The sequence below is a fragment of the Archocentrus centrarchus genome, chromosome 6, assembly GCF_007364275.1.
Source record: "Archocentrus centrarchus isolate MPI-CPG fArcCen1 chromosome 6, fArcCen1, whole genome shotgun sequence".
In the NCBI taxonomy this organism is placed as follows: Eukaryota; Metazoa; Chordata; class Actinopteri; order Cichliformes; family Cichlidae; genus Archocentrus; species Archocentrus centrarchus.
Genome location: NC_044351.1, coordinates 9,542,397 through 9,565,056, shown reverse-complemented (window position 1 = coordinate 9,565,056; position 22,660 = coordinate 9,542,397). Strand labels below are relative to the sequence as shown.

The following is a 22,660-nucleotide window of genomic DNA, read 5'->3' as shown; positions in this document are numbered from 1 at the left end:
TCAGTCAGGTTTGATGGTTTCCGAGCATGGACAGCTCATTTTAAATCACACCACAGATCTCCACCATGCATACCGTCCCTTGTTATGTCCAAATAACTCAATTTTAGATTCATCAGTCCATGGTACCTTATTCCAAAATGAAGCTGGCTTGTCCAAATGTGCTTTAGCATACCTCAAGCGACTCTGTTTGTGGCGTGCGCGCAGAAAAGGCTTCTTCTGCATTACTCTCACATACCGCCTCTCCTTGTGCAAAGTGCGCTGAATAGTTGAACGATGCACAGTGACACCATCTGCAGCAAGATGATGTTGTAGGTCTTTGGAGCTGCTCTGTGGGTTGACTATGACTGTTCTCAGCATCCTTCACCTCTGCCTATCTGAGGTTTTTCTTGGCCTGCCACTTCAGGCCTTAACTAGAACTGTGCCTGTGGTCTTCCATTTCCTTACTATGTTCCTCACAGTGGAAACTGACAGCTGAAATCTCTGAGAGAGCTTTTTTGGATCCTTCCCCTAAACCAGGATGTTGAACAATCTTTGTTTTCAGATAATTTGAGTTGTTTTGAGGCTCCCATGTTGCTACTCTTCAGAGAAGATGCAAAGAGGAGAAACACTTGCAATTGGCCACCTTAACCCTTTCTCATAATTGGATTCCCCTGTATATGTAGGTCAAGGGTCAATGAGCTTACAAAACAAATTTTGTGTTCCAATAATTAGTGCTAAAGGTATTCAAATCAATAAAACGACAAGGGTGCCCAAACTTACGCACCTGCCTAATTTTGTTTAAATAATTATTGCACACTTTCTGTAAATCCTATAAACTTCATTTCACTTCTCAAATATCACTGTGTTCATCTGCTATATGATATATTTAACTGAAATTGCTGATCCAAACAACCAATGATTTATAAAGGCAAATCATGAAAATTATCAGCGGTGCCCAAACTTTTGCATACCACTGTAGGTAAATATCAGGGGTGGCTCATTTGGTGCCTCCACTCCTTCCACATCTCTTCCTTTTATTTGGACCACGTCATACACTTTTGGATGTAAAACACTGACTATATCTGATACAGTCAGATGTCATATAATGTTGGATTCTGCACAGATATTTCCAACAAACCCTGGTTGGTGCTTCTGGGACAATCCCAGCAAGAACTGTCAGAGTATATAAATCCATTCACGACATATTCTCATATTTCACATTTCTCCCTTGTGGCTGTATTTCCTCACCGCATCAAGATAGTCACCTTGTTTTGTTTCGTTGTTTCAGACATGTAGAGGAACCTCCTGCTCACTATCACACCCAATTTGGGATGAGTAACAGTTTCCATTATGAAATTACAAAAGCTCATGTGTGGTATCTTCTATTTGGCTTGGCTTTATTTTGCAGGGTTGTTGTTATTGTTAATCAGGAGTTCAACAATAGCTGTTAATTTAACCACTTTTGGAGTAAAATATTTTTAAACAAGAGTGTGCTTCATATAAGAGACCTTAGAGAATATACAAAACATTGCTGTGCTTTGTTCTACCTCCAGTAGGGTTTTATCTCAAATTTTTGGACAGGTTATGTCGAAACTCCCAAGCAGGTAGAAGTTCTATGAGTGCAAGTCTGGCCCCTGGTGGTCAGATGCTGTATTGCAACCTAAATCACATTAAAATCAACCCCATGGCCATTTGCAGATTTTAATCTGGCCCCTTTACCTCTGAAATAATCTTTGGTTTTATTGGGTTTTACTCTAATTTTTTTAAATGAAATTTCCCACACAGCTGTTGAGTTTACATGTTCAAACATGTAAAACAATGTGAGCCATGTAAAACTCACAAAACTAAAGATTCATGATTTTCCCTTAACACCGATGTGATACATAAAGCTACAGCATTTAGGTTTTTACTGAAAAAAATAATCTTGTTTGCAAAGAACAGAATACGTTGAATGAATATGTGGTCTATGCATATTATACAACTTATCAACAAAAAACTCAAAACCTTTCAATTCAGCAGTTAAAGTGCAAAAAAAAAAAAAAAAAAGTATTTTTATTAAGGATAATAGAGTAAGAATGCGTCTGCTTTATTACACCTCCTTTCATTCACTTTTGCAAATAAAATGCCTTTACTAAGCTAGGACTTCTTTCAGAAGGATACAGGATAATGCTACTACCTCATGGTTGCAACATCACATTACACAGCAGTTTATATTTTCAGGGCATGTTTAAAAAATATGAAATAGGTTTACGCAGATATGATATATAGCTATGCTCTTAATCTTTAAAATACCACAAGTTTTCTTTGAATATATTTTGAATGGACCATGCAGTCATGCAACCACAAGATCAGAGTCAGTTCTCTAAACAGCCTGTTGAAAGATGTCTCTTACTGCTGCACATCTTTTATAATCTCAACTTGAGTAAAAGGATTAAAGTGTCCAATAACACTTTTAGTGACACAGACATAATAGTTTGTTTGTTACTGTGCACAAACACCAGGAGAACTGAGGTGTCAAAATGTGATTTGACAGCACTGACAACCAGACACCGTTACCTTTGGTCACATAAAATCCCAAGTTTAGTTTGTTAAAGTGAAATAATATTGAATACTGAAAAATGCAAAACTATTGTCTCATACATGGAAAGACTTGTTAAAATATATGTGATCAAAGCCAAAAGTGACTAACTCACTAAAATTGACACAACAAAGGTCTAAATAAGTAATTTCTCTCAATACAACTTTAAATAAAGCATTCGATTTCAGTAGAACAGAAATGAAATGTATAATGAAGAATAAGGTCAGTACAGATTCACATTTAATAAAATACTTCGATCAGCTCCTCATGAGTCACAGCGCCAGCCACTTAAACTGAAAGTGCCACATTTGATGGGTTAAATCTAAGAGCCAGGAAAGAAAAGCTTATTTAAACTAAAACAATTTTAGTGGTTTTACTGAACTGTAACCCTACAAGATGTTCCTCTTTCAATTATTAAGGTGCTTTAAACTACAGTCATGTCGAAGCACAGAATAGCAGTTTTGGGAGTGTAAACTAAAAGATTTCTACAGCAATCAGATTAAAATTGTCTTAATAAAGATAAGAGAAACATTAGAAAAAAAATCAAACAAGAAAAAGAACAGTTTATATGACAGGCAAAGGTTATTTCCAACATTTAAGACACCACGACAAACCAAGTTATTAAAATCACGAAACTATTCAGTCCTGTACACTCGACAGTTTCTGAACTGCACCAGAGCAGGATTTTAGTGCACATTTAGTTCACATAACACAGCTCATAGTGCATGTCACGTGGGGTAAAAACATGCAGGGATACACTGCACAGACTTCCAAACAGCTTTACAGACAGAACTCAAATTTTCACTTTACTTCTTGTCCAGAAACTCTGGCACATAAGAGAAGTGTGTTTGGTGTCTTGGATTTGCACTTGAAGGAAGAATTTGACATTTTGAGAAATATGCTTATTTTCTTTTTGCCAGAGAGTTAAGATTAGATCAATTTATTGTTTGTATGTTCACTGCAAGGCCAAAGTCTGTAGTCCAACTTAGCATAGAGACTACAAACAGAAGGAAACAGCCAGCCTGATGATGTCCAACTGATGTTGTGCAACTTAGCCATTAATCAGTCTGACATAAAGCAGTAACATTTCATTTTTAAACAGCTGTATTTTGCACAGATTAAACAAATTAAATCTAACATATTGAAGGATGATTTAATACCATTGGACACAGCCAACCCTTTCTGTTTCCAGTCTTTGTATTAGGCTAATCTAACTGCTGTCCTACATTTACAGTCAGACACAAGACAGACATCTACTGTTCCCTGGAAAGCAAACAAGGACATTTCCCAAAATGCCAAAGTCATTATTTAAATTTTAGGAAGTCATACTTATCAAACTTTTCAAAAAAGGTGCAGCTGCTTCCCTCTCATTCATATCAATGGAAGGCAATGGCAACATGGATCAGCATTTGTTTTATAAAGTGCCTAGTTAAACCCACCCTCATCTTCCAAATCAGTAGTACTATAAGTGACGTACTTTTGGTTATTCTGTGTGTTACATTAAAAGATTATAATTTATTGTAATATACAAATACAGATTCATTTTTACTTCAGACAACATATCACAAAAATCCATAAAATACCACATCGACAGGTTTCAGAAAGTATCCTGGGATTTTCAGGACTTTAAAGAGAATTTCATTTTCATCATCTGTCACAAAGAACATAAAGAGAAGAAGCCATGCTGGATTCTTCTGTATTTTGCTCTTTAGAAAAAAAAAAAAAATCCAACCTCTCAGTGAAAGTGACATTTTGTGTCTCAGTATGTAAAATCTACTCATGTCGGTCTATTTCCCTTTGCTATCTACTTGGCTCAGTATTCTGCATGTTAAGGCCTGTGGGGGTGGCCTGCCTCATCTGCCAGGTTGAGGATGTAGCCGGCTATGTCATCCTCTGTAGGGATGTCAGACATTACCCACGATTCGTTGGCAGCAGTTACTTGCAGACGGCATATTGGGCAGTTTCGGCTCTGGCCACTCCTAGAGAAATAGAAGAGGGTGTGTAATTTAATGACTTACAAAGCCAACGATAAATAAATTCAACCTTATTCTATCATCTCACCATTTATCAATGCATTTCTGACAAAAGCTGTGTGCACAGGGCAGGATGAGGTCAGCTTTTCCATCCATGCAGATGCAACACTCCTCCTCATCAGTCAGCTGCTTCACTCTAAATGGTAATGTATACAGAGGAGGGATTAAACATTTTATTATTTGCTACAGAGGAAGGCACCACTTTTTTCCCCAAATGGTGCCTTTCTACTTTTTGGAGAAAAAAAAAAAAAAAAACGACTGTATGGTGGATGAATCCTGATGGTTTGCAATTAAAGGATTTACTGGAGTAAAAATATCTCTTGGTGTTACAAAAATGTATCAGAGTTTTTAAATGACTCTGGCTTTGCCTTTGGATGAGAAAAATAAGGGGGTGAACATTCATTCTGCTACAAAGAAAACCCATAAAAATATAATTTCTGCAGATTCTGAGGCAATAAACACATTTTCTGTAGTCTTGCAGCAGTAACGTGTGGTGAGAAGGAAAAAACTGCATTAATGGCATTTTTAGGCCATTTGGAGCCTCAAGCTGGAAAAACAACTGTAATTTTTTTAATGGTGCATATGTTCAAACATTATCATTACTGCCCAGCTTGCAAATACAAGTTCAACATTTACTCTCCTTTTAGGTCTCATTTAGAAAACCTCTCCTCCCAGATGAACCTGTGGGGATCGCACCATGGATGGACGATCAGCTGTTCCTCCTGAAGCACCAAAACCTTTAAAATGTATAAAAAGGGTTCTATCTTTTTTATTCTGAGATCCAAACAAAATAAACCTACAGTTAAATTGCTCAGAAAAGCTTCAGTTTAAACCCTTAAAAAAAAAGCCTTTGAAAATGGTAACCCAAAAGTTTTTAAACCACAAACATGCCATGAGCAGCGAGTTCCCACTTTGGCTGGAAGGACCTCTGATGTATGTTGTTCCGCTGCTCTCTTTCCCCATATTTCCTGTTCATCTTCACTATCAAATAAAGTCATGACAGTCTTTGTAATTGTTGCATGTGCTGTCAAAGTGCACTTTATATAAGTGAGCTTTAGTGCCCACTTCCTGTACACTGACCTGCCCATCCACATGCTGGCCTGGCAGGAGTCAGTGGAGGGAAGCTCAGTAGAGGGGCCCTTAGTGGCACCCTCTGCAGACAGCACCTCAGCGGCCTGGCTGGTGATGTCGCGGTACAGCTGGATGAACTGATACAGGTTCATGATCCGTGATGCTTCCACCATGCCAGTCTCCTTGTTGATCTTTGAGGAAGTAAAGGCAATCACATGACATAATGACTGGTATAGTAGAACATCCAGTTTCAGTCTTACACTGCTAATATAGTTGACTTTAACCCGCCTCTGGCAGGTTTTAGAAGGCCAGCAGGGGGTTTTAATTTAAGCCAGCAACTGATAGCTGCCATCAGCTATCTATTACGGGATGCATTTCTCTGGGGGCATTAGGATTACTGTAAAATTACCTGGCCTGAACTGGGATTTTAATCCAGTCTAGAGCCTGCAAGTGGGTAGGTTTTGAGCCCTATCATGCAGACTATCATGTGATTTATTATTAAGAAAGTTCTGGTCTTTTTTGTTTCTTCATATTTATTCTCTTTCTATTTTTGTTTGGCCTGGTCAATGTCCATGTTTCTTATATTTAAATTTAAACTTAAAAACCCATTTGGAACACTGAGTTACATTACCAGAGACATATTACCCTTACCTCTCTGCGAATTGTCACCTGATCGTGGTAGAGGGATCTGTGTGCCCCAGGGATCCCAGGGGTTTTTGCCCCCTGGTAGGGTTTCCCAAGACAAATTGGGCCAGACAAAGAGCGATTCAGATGACCCTTATGAGGGTCATCTGAATCAAGGGAATTTACCCTTCCTGGGATAGGGTTATGCAGTCTCAGGATTATGCTTGAGGGAAAGTGCCTGGTGGCAAGGCTTTAGCCTCTGGGCCTGACCAGGCACAGCCCGAAGAGGAGACATTGGCCCACCACTGACAGGAGGTGGTGGGCTAAGGGTCGGGTGCAGTGAGTATGCACCCGACCCTTATGGCACCTCCCAGCCAAGGGCGGAGGCCTTGACTGACCAATGCCCGGCTATCGAGGCTGGTAACTGGGACATGGAATGTCACTTCTCTGGTGGGGAAGGAGACTGAGCTAGCGTGTGAGATTGAGAGACACGGGTTAGATATAGTCGGAATCACCTCTACCCACAGCCTGGTCTCTGGAACCAGTCTTTTGCACTACGTTTCCACCGCCGAGGTGCCGGTGCTCATGCTAGTGTCGGTTTCAATGAAGCAGCGAAATGCTTAAGAACAGGCCTTTGTGAACTGATCCGTAACGTATGAGTGTGGTCGGGTCCTCGTCTGGACATCGAAGCCGAAGGGCACAAATGTGGAAGAACAAGCTCCCCTTTCTTGTGCTGTGAACATATTTTATGATCCAAACAAAACTACTGCAGCATCTGTGTGTGGCACAAGGTAAACACAGACAGCGATTACGAGCAAGACGACAAGTACGCACTTTGTGTCCTTTTATCTGTGATATGAACTGAATCAAAGCAGCAAGTTCCACCTTAGGGCCGAACCTAAGTCACAGCCGTGAAAATCACATCGCTTTTCTCATGTAATACACACCATGCAGTGAAATGGCGGTAGAAAACTTTATGTTGAGACAGCTGAGTCATGCCCTTCTGCCACTTGTGTCATGCGTTCTTGGTTTGAGACCAGCTAGCTTGCGGGGCCCGAGTTGAACCCGTTTTTCGGCCGAGCAACCAAGTGCGTTTGCAGTGGAAAAACCCCTGAACGGTTCAAATACTGGCACCGGCACCCGGTCAGTGAAAAAAGGGCCTTGGAGAAGGGTTTGACTCTGTTCCAGTCTGGAGTTGCCCTTGGTGAGAGGCAGTGGGCTGTGGTGGGGGTCCTAATTTCCCTGGGCATGCTGCCTGCATGTTGGAGTTTTCACCAGTGGATGAGAGGACTGTTTTACTGCACCACTGGATTGGAGAACAGGTCCTGACATTTGCGCGTATGCACCAAACAACAGTTCAGAGTACCCAGACTTCTTGGGAGTCGCTGGGCAGGGTGATCGAGGGTGCGCCATCTGGTAACTCTGTTGTCCTACAGAAGTCTTCAACATTCATGTGGGAAACAACAGTGAGACCTGGAGGGGCATGATTGGGAGGAACGGCATGCCTGATCTGAACCCGAGTGGTGTTCTGCTATTGGACTTCTGTTCAAACCAGTTTGTCTATAATGAAAACCATGTTCGAACACAAGGATGTTCACAAGTGCACCTGGCATCAGGACACCAGGTTTCAGGTTGATGATCAATTTTGTAATCGTATCATCAGATCTGTGGCTGTATGCTCTGGAAACTTGGGTGAAGAGAGGAGCCGAGCTGTCAACTGATCACCACCTGGTGGTGAGTTGTGCATCAGGTGGCAGGGGAGGACGCTGGACAGATGTGCTGCATCGAAACATATAGTGAGGGTGCGCTGGGAACGCCTGACAGAGGCCCCAGTCCACAAGATCTTCAATTCCCACCTCCAGCAGAACTTAGACAGCACTCCGAGGGAGGCTGAGGACATTGAGTTTGAATGAACCATGTTCCTCACCTCCATTGCTGAGGATGCCGCACAGAGCTGCAGCTGCAAGGTAATTGGTGTCTGTTGTGGTGGAAATCCCCGAACCAGATGGTGGACACTGTAGGTGAAGGGAGCCATCAAGATGAAGGAGGAGTCTTATCGGGCTTGGTTAGCCTGTGGGACTCTGGATGCAACTCGCGAATACCGGCAGGCCAAGCAGAACGTAGTTTGGGCGGTGGCAAAAACAAAAACTTGGGTGTGGGAGGAGTTTGGTGAGCCCATGGAAAAAGACTTTCAGATTGCCTCAAATTGATTCTGGAAAATCGTCAGGCGACTCAGGAGGGAAAAGAAGTGCTGTACCCACACGGTGTATAGTGCAGGTGGGGTGCTGCTGACTGCATGTGTTTTGTGGACTTGGAGAAACAGTCAACTGCACCCCTTGGTGTATCCCGTGGAAGCATGGGGTGTCTGGTCCGTTGTTATTCGGTCCCTGTACAACCGCAGTGACAGCTTGGTTCACATTGCAAGGACTGCCCTTTGCCACAGAATCTGTTCATAATTTTTATGGACAGAATTTCTAGACGTAGCCAAGTGGCGTAAGCCTAGGTGACCTTAGAATCTCATAACTGCTTTTTGCAGATGGTGTGGTTCTCTTGGCTTCATCAGATGGTGGACTCCACCTTGCACTGGAGTGGTTTGCAGCAGAGTGTGAAGCGGCAGGTATGAGAATTAGTACCTCCATGTCTGAAGCCAAAGTCCTCAGACAGAAAAAGGTGGAGTGCTCACTCTGGGTCAGGGACAAGTTGCTGATCCAAGTAGAGGAGTTTGAGTATCATGGGGTCTTGTTCACAAGTGAGGGAAGAGGGGAAGTTGAAGATTGACAGATGGATTGGGGGTGTGGCTGCAATGGTGCAGACGCTGTACCAGTCTATTGTGGTGAAGACAGAGCTGACTGTAAAAGCGAAGCTGTAGTTTTACTGGCTGATCTATTGCCGGGTTTCCATGAGTATCTACTCAAACGGGTCCACTCGACTTGGCACGACTCGCCACGGTCTTGTTTTGTTTCCATTGCAATTGAGTACCACCTCAATGTGGGTGGAGTCGATATAGCAGCGCAGGCAGTAATCTCTTGACGTAATTTGCATGCGGCTCAAAACACAACACAACAATGGATGAGATAGAGGCAAGCTAACATAGCTAACGCCAGTTTAATATCGTCACCATGCATAAGCCCCCAGTATAATGTTTTAATGGATGAAGATTATCATTGTTAAGTACCTATACTGCCGAACATGTCATACGAACATGTCATAACATGTCATACTTCAAAAGTGCCGCCGTTCACATACTTCTGACAACAATTACCATAATAGCCCTATGTGGTTGTGAAGTGCAGTTTCTCAACTTTCAGAAACCATTTGAATTTTTCCGATAGGACAAACAGTTGCGGAATTACGGTAATTCAAAGTTCCTTTGATCAGCCGCCTCAGCGCTTGGTGTTAACCAGCTGTTGATGACTATTAGGGGCAGATAGCGGGGGCAGGTAGCAGGTAACAGGTGCTTCAGCGGCGATCGCCCGCTAGTGACGAAACTCCCTGGCCAATCAGTGGCATGCTGTTCTTCCACGTCACATTTTCAGATCGCCTCGGATTGCTTGGAGCCCCAGCTGAGTGAGTACTAAAAAAGTACCTGGTACTAATGGAAACACCTTCAAACCGTGCCGAGTCGAGTCGAGCCACGCTGAGTAGATACTAATGGAAACACGGCTTATGCTCCTACTTTCACCTATGGCCACAAGCTTTGGATAGTGACCAAAAGAACGAGATTGCAGATATAAGAGGCAGAAATGAGCTTCCTCCGAATGGTGGCTGGCCTCTCCCTTAGAGATAGGATGAAGAGTATAATCATCCGAGAGGGGTTCAGAATAGAGTCACTACTCCTCCACATCAAAAGGAGCCAGATAAGGTGGTTTGGGCATCTGACTAGGATGCCTCCTGGGCACAGTGCTCCGGCATGTCCTACTGGGATGTGGCCCCAGGGCAGACCAAGGACATCCTGGAGAGATTTTATCTCTTGGCTGATAAGCTGGAGGAGGTGGCTTGGGGGGGTGGGGGTGGGGGGGACTGGGTTTCTCTGCCTAGGCCCCAGATAACCAGAAGAAAATGGACAGATGGATATTACCATCACTTGCCCCTGTAATATCAATATCCTCTCCAGACAAGGCTTGATTTTCTAATAAAGGTAAACATCTGTCTAATATGGGTCTACTAACAAATGATAAACTGGTTTAACACTTACAGACATCCCAGACTATCCCTCAGCACACTGTTTCCACACATAAACACAATTTACAGGTGTATGGTTTCACTAGCATCTGTCGCATCTCACCTTGGTACAGACAATCCTGACAGCCACCTTCCACAAGGCTGTGGCATCAGATCCTGGCTGCACCTCAAACAGCAGGTGCTTCTGCTGTCCAGCAGCTAGTTTGGCCGTACTGAGAGAGATCCAGTAGAGAAGAGAGGTTATGACTCAGCTTTCAACAGTAATGTGTTTGAACACACCAACACACACTAATGTCAAATTACAAAACAGTATATAGAAAATGTATGTTCATTACTCCTACTTTTCCAGTTGTTTCCACTGATTATTTTCATCAATAACACTGCCCTGTGCTGTTTATTTTGTGTTCACATCTGTCTTTTTGTTTTCAAAAATTGTAATAACTAATCAAAACTTTAACCAACTTACACATCATTAAGTTCAGCCACTCTTGCCAGAAATTCCTCGTAGCTTAGGTAGCCACTGTCACGAACCAATCCGGCATGTTTCACCAGCTTCTCAGGCAGATGGTTCATCACCGCCTGCCCTGAGATCTGCTGGCCCATCCCAGCAGCAGTAGCAGTCACAAAACAGCAGAGGCAGAAGGCAGCACCTCATTCACTTCTTCCAAGGCTGGTGGGAAATGAAGAGTTAAACATCAAGATACATAAAGTTTGAATTGCTTGTTTATGGTAGCCTAAAACATGGCCTCCTACAACCAAACTCCCTGACCACAGTAATGTGTATGATAATATATGTAAATAATGTGCCTGTATTCTCTGGTGCTGCCTTAAAGTAGCATAAATATAATAACAAAGAAAATCAATTAACAACCAAATATTGACAAGAGGTAGTTGAATTAGCCTGTGCTTAAAAGCGCATTCATCTATATTAGAAATTATTCTGTAGCACAGATGATCTTAAAAAACAAGACAACTACATGCAGAAAACCAATACACAGAATTTAACAAATCAAATTTTTTAAAAAAATGGAGCATAAAAGTCAGAGACAATGATAAAGTATTGTACCTTTTTTACTGGTATAACTGGACAACGTCAAACTCAATCCTGGCTTCTCTGTTTGTTTTAGAATTGCATTTAAGACTTTCCTTACCACTTTTAAAGCACACCTAGGTCTGGTCCCTAGCTACCTAACAGAAATGTTGACCCCATATGCGCCAGTTTGCAGTCTTAGTTCCTCAGCTGGACCTTCCTGGCCATTCCAAATTTTAGGCTTAAATCTAAAGATGACAGCCCCCTGGCTTTGGAAAAACCTGACTGAGGAGATTAGACTTGCAAAATTGGTGACTTTCATCAAGTCATTTCTAAAAAACAAATTTTTTATGAAATTGCTTTTACATAATGTTTTTTTCTTTCACGCATTTGTCCATTTAAGTCTCTTATCGTTTAATAATGGCTTTTGTTTTGTTTTTTTTAAATTCTCTTGTGTAATTTTTATAGTTGTTGGCCCTTATTACGTACACCTTTGAATTTAATGTTTTGCTTTTGCTTGTCTGCCAAAGCACTTTGTAAATCCTGTTATTATTTTACACTTTTAATCCCTTTAAAACGTAGTTGGAAAGATTGATAATATGAATAAAATATACCTAAATAATTACAACACTAAACTGGTCTTAATTTATCCATTAAACAAGTAAATGATATACATTTTTAATGATTACTTACATGAATATCAGACAATTACAAACTCATCCTGCCCCGCCAACCAACCCATGCAACACTTCCTATGGCTGCATACATACAGCATATGAATGTCAAACCTCACTATCATCTATAAGTCATGGAAAACAAAGGGACTACACCTCAGGTGTATTAGCTAAATTAGCATCAACACCCAGCGGCGCAAACGACGTGGAAATTTATTTTAGCCTTCAACGTAAGAACTACACTGCAGCAGCAGCAGCAGTACTGCCTCAAAACTATTTATAACTACAAAATTTCAGACATTTCCAGACACTAAACCTTGGTTAAAACTTCATAAGTCTAGCAACAGCGTAATATTGCTAAGCAGCACTTTGCTAACAAGTAGCTGCATTACTTTGCTTACAGTAACTTAACCAATACCAGAACAAGCAAAACCTAAAAATTAAATAAATAAAAACAGGATGAAGACTATCCTCTGCTGTAACCGTGACACACGGGTGCTTCTTACCAAACAGTGCATAATCCAGGCAGGAGCTGTCATCCAAATTTCACTCCTAGCTTCGCTTTTAGCTTCAGTTTGTTTTGGCACAACACCGGCGCTGCTTCATGACGTCGGGGTGTGACGACGTTACGTCACTGTTTTGGGTGTCGTTTCGGTTTGTCCTGCTGACAGAGGCCAAAAAGGTATTAAGCCTCCACAAACCCGCTAAAACTTGTTCTCAAATTATTCTAAATTAATACTAAGTGTGACTTATGTGGACAGCAAAATTAATGTATTTGCTATCAACAGTTTCCACTGTTTCAAAAATGTTCTGGATGGATTTAAACTTTCTTAAAAAGATATAATGAGTGTTTGATGGGATACTTTATTTTATTCAAGTCAAAATAAAAATTTACACGCTGTGTGTCACACAGTTATTTTTGGGAAATTAGATAAAGGGGGTGCTGTCAGGAACCACACCAACTTTCCTACACTTCTTGCAGTAAAAAAACCAACTAAGAAAAAGAAACATTAAGACTTTTATATTAGTAAATTAATGTTGCATAAAACACACAAAGCCTGGCATTATTAAACATAAATGTATATTGTATGATTTTGTATTGTTTTGATTACTTCATGTTGTTTGGTCCCTGTCACGATCCTGTGACCCAGCGTCTTCTGTTTTTGGGACTTTCATTTCTGTTATTCTTTGTCTCTGTTTGGTTCATGGTTTATTGAGTTACCCTAGGTGGTTTTGTTATTTACATCCCCAGGCTAGTTTAGATATCTGAGTTCTGTTCTTGGCTTTAGTTTATTTGTAGTTTATATTCTCCTTGTGTTCTCTGCATTCCTATTTCCATGTTCTGTGGTTTCCTGTTTTACTTTGTCGGTTCCTTGTCTCTCATGTTTGGTATGTAGTTTTAAATTCCTTGATTTGTTTCAGTGTGATTTGTGTTAGCTGTGTTCTCCGGTGTTTCCCATTTCCCTCATTACCTGTAGTGTGTATCTGCGTTTCTCCTTCTCCTTTGTCAGGTCATCTTTCCCTCGTGTTTCCCTGCTGGTTGTGTTTCTAGTTTTATGTACTTCTTAGTGCTCTGGATTCCTTGCCTGGAAACCCTGGTCTTGTTTATGTGCTTTGTATGTAAGCTCTGCAATAAAGTTACCACTCCTGAGTTTAAGCCTGTCCTCCGATTTGGGGTCCACATCCTGCCTGCCAGCCTGCCGAACCATGACAGTCATGTTCTTGCTGTTATTTAAAGTCTATTTTTAAAAAAGTAAAGTTGCCTGTGTTCAATTTTTTCCTCCTCAGCTGAAGAAAATAAAGATCCAATGAAGTTGTGTAGCTAAAAAGAGTTTTAATAGCAGACAGTAAAATAGGCATGCTGCTACCAAAACCATCAAGTACTTCTGTTTATGTAACCTCAGTGAACTTTATTCTGGATTGATGACAAACTTCTGCTTTTTATTTAGAAGATTTATCAGCCTGTTATTTGTGATATAAAGGTAGCTGCGAAGGTTTTAGATTTAGTTGGATTAGATGATTTTTGTGTGCACCTCATATATTTTTGATGTTATTATTTCAACAATCTCAGCTAAAGGACATCAATTAGATTCATACATAAAAATAGGAACAGCCTTAAAGATCACAGCATTTTCACTGACACGTTAAAGTCGCCTAAGGTCAGCTGCCAGCTGAATTTCTCTGTGCTGCCAAATTCCAGTCAGGAATCATTAACCTGCATTTCAACAGCTTTTTAGGCTGAAAGTCATGCAGTGAGTCCACATAAATGTATGCATTTTTAATTTCTTTGAGCTATTTGGAATTAGTATGAAACAAACTGCTGCCTACTTTTTCAAGTTGTTGTTTCACAAGTTGATGATCTCAGGAGGGTGTTTAGCAGAAATATTAAAGACTGAGTTGTAAGGACGAAGACTGGGCCAATGCAACACCTTGATTCTTTCTTTTTTCAGCCTTTCTCCTGGAAATTTGCTGCTGAGTGTCTGGTTGCATGGCCCAATTTAGGCCAAACTTTAGCTATTAGACTGCCTCAAATTTGACTGTAGAATACTTTGGTATACAAAGATTTCATGATCAACTCAGTGACCGCAAGGAGCCCAAATCATCACTTCTCTACCACTATGCTTGATAGCTGTTGTCACCAAATGTGGTACTGTGCGTTATGCCAAACATGTCCACTTTGGTCTCATCTGTTTGTTCAGATGCAACTTTGCAGATCTAAGTTGTACTACCATGCTATTTTTTAGAGAGGAGAGGCTTCCTCCTGGCAACCCTTCCAAACAAGCCATGCTTATTCAGTCATTTAACATGTTAACCGAGGCCTGCAGAGTGAAATGTAGCTCTTGCAGTTTCTGATGGAAGCTGATGGGAGATTGATTCGGATTGCACATAATGGCAGGAAGTCAGAGAGGCAGAAGGTGGTTTTAAAAAAAAGGCAAGAAGAGATGAGGAGAGGGTGAGAAGGACAATGCACTGATCTGGAATGCATCTGAGGACAGATATAAGAGAATGTAATATAAGCGTCAAGAGGAAGACATCACAAAGTAAAAGGTGAAGAAATGCTCAGACCTGAACTGAAGCATGATGGGAAAGTCCCAGAAAATTGCTGCTGAAAATAAGGTTTAGGATGTGCACAGAATGAATAAAAAGAAAAAAAAAGTTCAATGAACTTAGTTCTCTGGTTTATGAGCTCAAAACTCATTTTCTATTTGGCTCCATCAGTAACCATGCCATCTGTTCATTTCTGGCAACTGCAACACCTGAAGGGGAGTCATGCAGAGAAAAAGCTGCAGCACAGACAACACCTGTAACACTGAGGAGGGACATTTTTCATGGCTTACCGTGCTTCATACATGGCTGCACTGTGTTTATTTTACAGTCAGCCTGCTTCTCTGCAGTATAATCACATTACTGCCGTTAACTATGCACAACATTTATTGCAGGTCCGTTTGAAAGAGGGATTACTTCCCTTAATGAAATTTCTTCCCACTTCCTAAATATGAAATTAAATTTAGCTGCTTTAGTTTCTGATATTGTGCTCACTGTCTATTAAATTATGAGATTTTTAAAAGTTACTTTAAAAAAAATGAGAATTAATAATAACCTACACACTTTCAATCCAATAATCTGGATGTTTTTGTTATAATATGAACCCTGGTTCAATGGATAATATCGGTTATTTTTAATTTACCACAGGGTGGCAGCAAAGGACACCAAACAGAATCCAGCAGCTTCATCTAAAACTCAATAGAAGTGACAAAAAGAGAGCTTGTAGTCAGCTTATCAAATCATATTAATTAATTTAATTAATAGTACTTATAATGAAAATATTCTACCTAACCTCACACAGTTGTTTTTTATTACTTGATTGGTTGACTATTTTTTCCAGTGTTATACAGCGTGACATCTTTTTTTCACCATGTTCTTGCACTGAACAGGAGGTGGAACTTTAAAAAAAAGAAATCATTAGCAGATTTTCAGACTCTGACAGTTCTACCTCAGGAGCTCACAAGTCCTCACTCGCAACATCACACAGAGTTAATTTAATGAGCTTTGAAACTCTTCCTTACATTTTTTAAAACTGTATTTAATATTAGATGTCGGTAGCAGCTTTTTCACGCTTCTCCTCACTTGTCAGAGTTTTAGACGATGTAAAAAGGCAGCTATTGAGTCTTTGTGCCATAAAAAAATGTTTTCTTTCATTTACAATTTTGTCTTTTGATCAATATCATGGATTCAAATAGTCTTTAGCACATTTGCAATATTTGATGTTTGATATTTTGAAGCACAGATTCTGTGGTTCTCTAATTGGTAAAAAAAGAGACACAATACCATCCATGTGTGAATATTTTTATATACAGATTTTCTGAAAATGAACATAAGTATAAAAGCTCCATACTGTACACACTGGTCCTTTTAATACATCACAATGAAAACACGCAGCAGATCTCAGGCCAACCCAAGAAAACGTGTATTGATTTTGAATTCAGCAAACAGTAGAAGTCCAAACTGAACTCACAACTGCATCCAAAATCACTACGAACAAAGAATCATTTAAAAAGTTTTTTCTATAACTGAGTAACAGGCTGTGCGGTCCATAAACTGACACTTCTTATGATGAGCCATTCTTTCTGGCTGGCAGTGATGACAATTCGCACGCATTCAATATCAAAGCCTATCTTGTGGTCCACATTATTAATCTCAATGTTTCCAACTTTAAACTCCCCCAGTGTGATGTAGGATGTGCACTGTCTGCCCTGTTTAGTTTCCACAGACTTCTGGCCTACTTCCAGAGCTCCGTGGTGAAGAATGTCATTTTGTCTGTCCTCTGTGCCTGTCAGGATTTTAATCCTGCTGATTTTCGTTGGTTTATTAAAGATAATGATAAAGAAGTCTCCGGTGCATGGAGGTTTCCCCCAAAAATACTCATCAATGATACTACTGTAAGCCTTTGTGGCGTCATAGCTTTCAAAGACATTGATGTTTGTGTAAAGGCTGGCAGGGGGGTTGTCAGGAATGTCTATGGAGTCTTCCTCAAAGTCATCATCCTTCAGCTTGTTCTCTGCACCTTTATAGGAGGAATAGTAGCCCATGTGCTGGAACAGTGAAGGCTTGAAGCGGATCACGTCCTTCTGTGCCAGGAGACCTCGGAAGTGGATGAGGAGCCAGTCGCAGGGCATTTCCTGGTAGAACATGAGGAGGAAATGAGCCAGGCGTGGCAGGTCTCTGGAGTGATACAGCTTCCCGATGTAGCCCAGCTTGGAGAATTCCAACATCACCCAGTAAGAACCTTCTCTGGAAGTGATCACCTTCTTCAGTGATGTCAGGAAGTTCCTGGAGCAGCGCACATCATCCTCTAACATCATGTAGAAGTGAGAGAGGTTTGTGCAGAAGTTGAGGAGGAAAGCGTAGTCCACGTTCTGCTTGGAGCGGAAACGGACCCTGTCCTCCGGGTCGTTGTAGTTCCTTTTCAGCCCGTCCAGAGATGGATAGTACTCCTCTGGAGCTTGGATTACCAAGAGACGTCCAGCTATGATGTGGTGAGCAAACTTCCTGGTGATTTCCTGCACCAGGTTCTCACACCAGACCAGGTCAAAGTCCGCCAGGTGGACTACAACTACAATCTCTTTCAGCTCCTCATAACTGGACTGATCAAATATGGATTTGATCGTCTCCAGGAGGTAGTTTCCCTTTTTCCTCTTGACAGATGACAAGCCAATGGTCAGATACTCTGTGCCAATGGTGAAAGGAAGTTACTTCAATCAGTAAATGTTTTGCTGTTAGAAGTAAAATCAATTCAAACTGGTATCTGGTAGAAATACTTACTTTTACGTGGCAAAGGAAGTCCTGCAAGGTAGCGGTACGTCACGTTAATGGTCCCAGAGAAATTGGACAAGTCTCTGAATGTGTGCACATATCTTTCAGAGTTTGGAGGATGGATCAGCGTCTCTCCTAGCTGTCTTTTTTCAGCCTCCTAAATCACAGACACGCACACAAAGAATAACATCTGTAGGAACCCTTTAAACAGAAGAGCCAAAAATTAATTAAAAAAACAAAACAAAAAACAGCATTAAGCCATTAAGCTTACCAGCACATATCCATCATCCATATAAAGGTTGAAAAAGAGCAGAAAGGTGATGAGAAAGCCGAGGAAAGGGAAGATGGATCGTTTTCTGAAGCACCTCATCTTGTCCACGGACTTCCACATTACCCTCATGATCACGTCTCTCACTACAGGAAATTTAGACATCAAAGCAAATAAAACTTTATGAGAGCCTGGCAAAGTAATTTCAGTTTTATTTCAATCCTTGTGAACATTGGGATTATGACACTGTTATTAAGGATTAGTGGAAGCCTTATGGTAATAGAATAACAAGGTCTCGTAATCAGTTTTAATCAGGAGCTATAATACAAATTCTGCATTGTGAGGACTCTTAGATTTACAGAGTAAGGTATGTAGAACTCAAGTTTAGCTGAAACAGAAGTGCTGAAAGTGCTGATTGATTTATATTGTCATGTAACAAAAAAAAGAAAAGGAAAAAAAGGAATTTTATAAATAGATCTCTACTTTAAGTAATTTTTCAGTCAAAAATAGCCCAATACTCACAGGCCTCAGATGCCCATGTGACAATTTTTCTCTCAAAGTTTCTTCCTTTGTTTGGGTTTTGGTCTCTTAATTGAACAAGATTATTTTATGCTTTATAAAGCTACAGTATGGAGACAGAAAACAAGAAAGAAGTAACGAGAACATTTCCCAGATAGAATCAAAGTGAACACTGCACTGGCACTGAATTAACTTTAAACAGCTTTTCAAAAATTTCCAGCATTTTAAAGGCTTTCCAATTGATTAAATGATAAAAAACAACAACAACAAAAAATGACATGTGTAGCATTAAATAAGGAATAATGTTTTTTATGGCTCCTGGTGGCAGGGGAGCAAACTATAAACATAACAGTGAGATGTTATCACCTCCTCTAGCTGTTATGGCTGATGTGTTATCACCTATTTGTGCACCATGCACAGAGTAAAATTAGTATTCAGAAGAAATGTTGTTGCCTGGCACTTGACAAATTTATGGCCGGTATTTACACTCTTATCACTAACACCACTAATTCCTGAGAAAAACAAAGGTAAAGCTCAGTGCGGTTTGGGTTTTTGTTTCCTTTTGCTGTGAAGCTCTGAGCCATAAAATCAAGACAATATTCTGAAAGACACTAAGAAGCTCTGCAGAGCAGAGGGAACTGTGAAGCCAGATGATAACACTCTCTGTCGTGCTCTAAGCAGTTCCTTTATTATTACACTTTGATTTGATTTAATGTTTGTGACCTGGTCATAAACAAATATCTAGGACTGTCTATTTTTATCTGCGCCATATTGTCAACAGGGACAGCCTGCGTCGTAGTGATCCTGAAAAATCAATGCTAGTGGGGTTAGGTTAATTGGTGATTCTAAGTTGCCCTCAGGTGTGAATGTGAGTGTGAATTGTTGTCTGTCTCTCTGTGTTAGCCCTGCGACAGGCTGGGGACCTGTACAGGGTGTACCCTGCCTCGCGCCCTATGACAGCTGGGATAGGCTCCAGATGGGATTTGCTGCTTTTTCTCTCATTTTCTTCCTGTCTTTGCACCTGACCATGTTCAGAGGAATGTTTTTTGTTTGTTAATCCATTTAGCAGTGACCTATGAATCATTCAAGCATAAAAAAGGCACTTAACTCAAGGGATGAATCAGTTTTGTGTCTACACATAACAGACAGCTTAGCAAAGAAACAATTTTTAAATGGTATCTTCAGACATTTTGTTACTAGCTGCCTGTCACAAAGATATATTATTTGTTCACATTTCTTTAGTTGAATCTATGAAAAATGCCAAAGATAACTCAGTTTAAAAGGCATAAAATAGTAAATTTGCACCAAAAATGTGATCCCAGAAAAGAGCTATTAGAAGTGGAGAAGTGGAGGACAGAAGAAGAAGTGGCAGGACTAAAAAGCAGATAAATATTATCTGAAAGTCATGTCCTTAAGAAACTGGGGGGAAAAATTCAACAAGCAAGGGAAGCAGGGGGAAATGGCTGAAGTATGTCAAATTACACAAGAACTGGAATGAAAATCAGTGCCAGCGGGTCTTATGGAGTGATGAATGAAAATTTCCTGATGGAATTTTGAACACAAAATAAATGCTGTCAGATTTTTATCCACTGTGCAACACCAACTGGAGAGCATTTGATTGGCAATGACTTGGTTTTTCAACATGGCAATGATCCCAAACACACTGCCACAGCAGTGGTCAAATAAAGGTGGTCATACCACATATTGACTTTCAAGCTCATTAGAATTGTACAAACTCTGTTTTTGCCTTATATACTGTATTTCTGCATATGTTTGCTTGTTTTAATAAATCACCGCATTAGATCCCAGTGTGGATTCTGGAGAATGACAGTCCTTCTAGTTCTAAGATTGGCTTAAAACTTTCCTTTAAGATGAAGCTTATAGACAGGGCTGGATCAGGTGACCCTGAACCTGAACCTTGGCTTGTGTTGCTATTTATCCAGCTTCACTGTTTTGTGGTGTTGCGGTTCAAATCCATAAAAAAAACTAACAGAAAAAACACATTCAAAAACTCTGCAGCAGTGTCTCACTCCAGAAATCCCGACGTGGTTACTTGGAAAAATCCACAAACCCATCAACAGTTTTACACCAGTGTGAAGGTTCCACTTGTGTGAGAGTGATGAAAATTGCATCACTAGATGGGAATGCGAGACTCTATGTAGGGAAAAAGTATAATAGGAACGATAGTGTCTATGTGCATGTCTGCAACGGAGTACAATCGCAGACTTAAATAGGAGCTATTTCTTAGTACAGCCAGTTCACTGTTAACATCCCATAATTTTGTCAGCAACACCACAAAGGGTCAGCTACTTCCACTGTTCTACAGAAAAGCATCTATCTCTACAGCCAATATCACCATAACTGGGCAACTTGTGCAAAACAATATAGATGGATAAACAGCACTACAGGCCAGAGGAAAAACATGTATTTGATTTGAGGGTGAACGCTCCCTTTAACCTCTTTCGCCAAAGAGGTCCATATACCAGGCCGAGGTTGTTACTTTATAAAACTATAACTAGCTGCATTTTTAAAAGGTTGCAAAGCATGGCTGATTCACTGAAGAACTGCTGATCACCTCTATGACTTAAATGCTTATAGTATTGCGTCAAATTTGTGGAAGATGCAACTAAGAATTTCTAAAGCTGGCTCAGCAGCTTCACTACATGTTTGGTTTGCACTATAGTTTACATTTATCAACTGGAAGTAAACATAAAATGTAAACTTTGGCCGAGTTGTGTTTTTCAGATCTCACACTGACCTCGTGATACATATTAGCTGGGAGACTTTTTGTATTGCAATATTTTCCCAAGTTTCTCCTGTAAACAGGACTCAGTGTTCATTTTGGCCATACAGCTATGGAGCTGTTATTTTTTTATTTATTTATTTTTTACATCAAAATAAATAAAACAGACTAGGCCTTAAGGGCTTAATCAAAAATAATAATTGCTGGTTTTTGCAGCCCTGAAGTATCAGTCACAAAGCTGGAAGGATATCCATCTTTAATTAGATTTTGATGAGCTGCTCAACATGACAGATGTGGCCAGTGGCACTGACACAAACAGGCTATAGAATGCTGATTTTAGGGTTTATCGTTGTATTACGCAAAACGACTATTAATGGATCACTTCGGTCACTGATCTACCTGCTTGCATGGGGTCTGTGTAACTTGTGTGCAGCAGGAACACAATGCTGATGTTTCAGAAGTCATTAAACATCAGTGACATCTCCTGAAAGAAAACAAAGGCTTCCAGCCCTGCTTGGGTTGATATGTACTCAGTGTCTGCTGACTAAAAAGAATCACCCTGGCTATATGTCCTATTTGGAACCTCATCTAAAAAAAAAACAGGCATCCCAGGACACCCCCTCTAATTTTTGATGTTTCCTAACACCAAAACGCAGCATTCAGTGTGACAAACCACAACCTCCCCAGTGATGGGGACAATTTTGGCAAAGGCCTTCTGCTGGGCCCAATAACTGAATAAACAACTTATTATTCATTGCGTTATTCATTGCTCGAGTTCCATTTCAGGGGAGAAAAAAAAACCAAAAAAACATCTGCCATCTGCCAGAGAAATAAGCCATTTTATGTTTCTGTCATGAAAAAGCTCCACGGCTGCACCTGAGAGATGCGGCCGTGAAAATACGTGGAAAGACAACGACAGCTGTAAGTCAATATTTTGAAAGTCTTCTCTAAACCATCTCCATACATTCAAACTTGCACAGATGCCTGCAAACATCAGATGTTGAGACAATGAAAGAATAGCTAACAATGCCAAATAATGGCCACATGCCTTCACTGCAAGAGAAAATACAAAGAAATTAGATTTTTGTTTGCTTTCTTTCAGTGACTCTAAACAGCAAACAGGCCTCTTATAGGTCACGTACATT

General features: G+C 40.4%; 2 protein-coding genes across 2 annotated transcripts in view; both read right to left on the bottom strand.

Moving 5' to 3' along the window:
- Window positions 1-4,255: 4,255 nt before the first annotated feature.
- On the bottom strand, window positions 4,256-12,807 carry rnf141 (ring finger protein 141). The gene is made up of 6 exons (XM_030731400.1): window positions 12,678-12,807; window positions 10,934-11,137; window positions 10,571-10,679; window positions 5,671-5,852; window positions 4,619-4,726; window positions 4,256-4,536 (listed from the first exon to the last, which is right to left on the bottom strand). Exons 2-6 carry the CDS (start codon window positions 11,068-11,070, stop codon window positions 4,386-4,388), a joined length of 687 nt encoding a protein of 228 aa, XP_030587260.1. The 5' UTR covers window positions 11,071-11,137; window positions 12,678-12,807; the 3' UTR covers window positions 4,256-4,385.
- Window positions 12,808-16,583: 3,776 nt separating this feature from the next.
- Window positions 16,584-22,660, bottom strand: part of LOC115782092 (alpha-1,3-mannosyl-glycoprotein 4-beta-N-acetylglucosaminyltransferase C-like) — a 66,936-nt gene continuing 60,859 nt past the window's right edge. Inside the window, exons 3-5 of the mRNA XM_030732100.1 lie at window positions 18,257-18,399; window positions 17,995-18,142; window positions 16,584-17,899 (exon numbers count right to left, since the gene is read on the bottom strand). Coding sequence (XP_030587960.1) covers window positions 16,737-17,899; window positions 17,995-18,142; window positions 18,257-18,385 — 1,440 coding nt within the window. The 5' untranslated portion in view covers window positions 18,386-18,399 and the 3' untranslated portion in view covers window positions 16,584-16,736. The remainder of the gene's footprint in view (window positions 17,900-17,994; window positions 18,143-18,256; window positions 18,400-22,660) is intronic.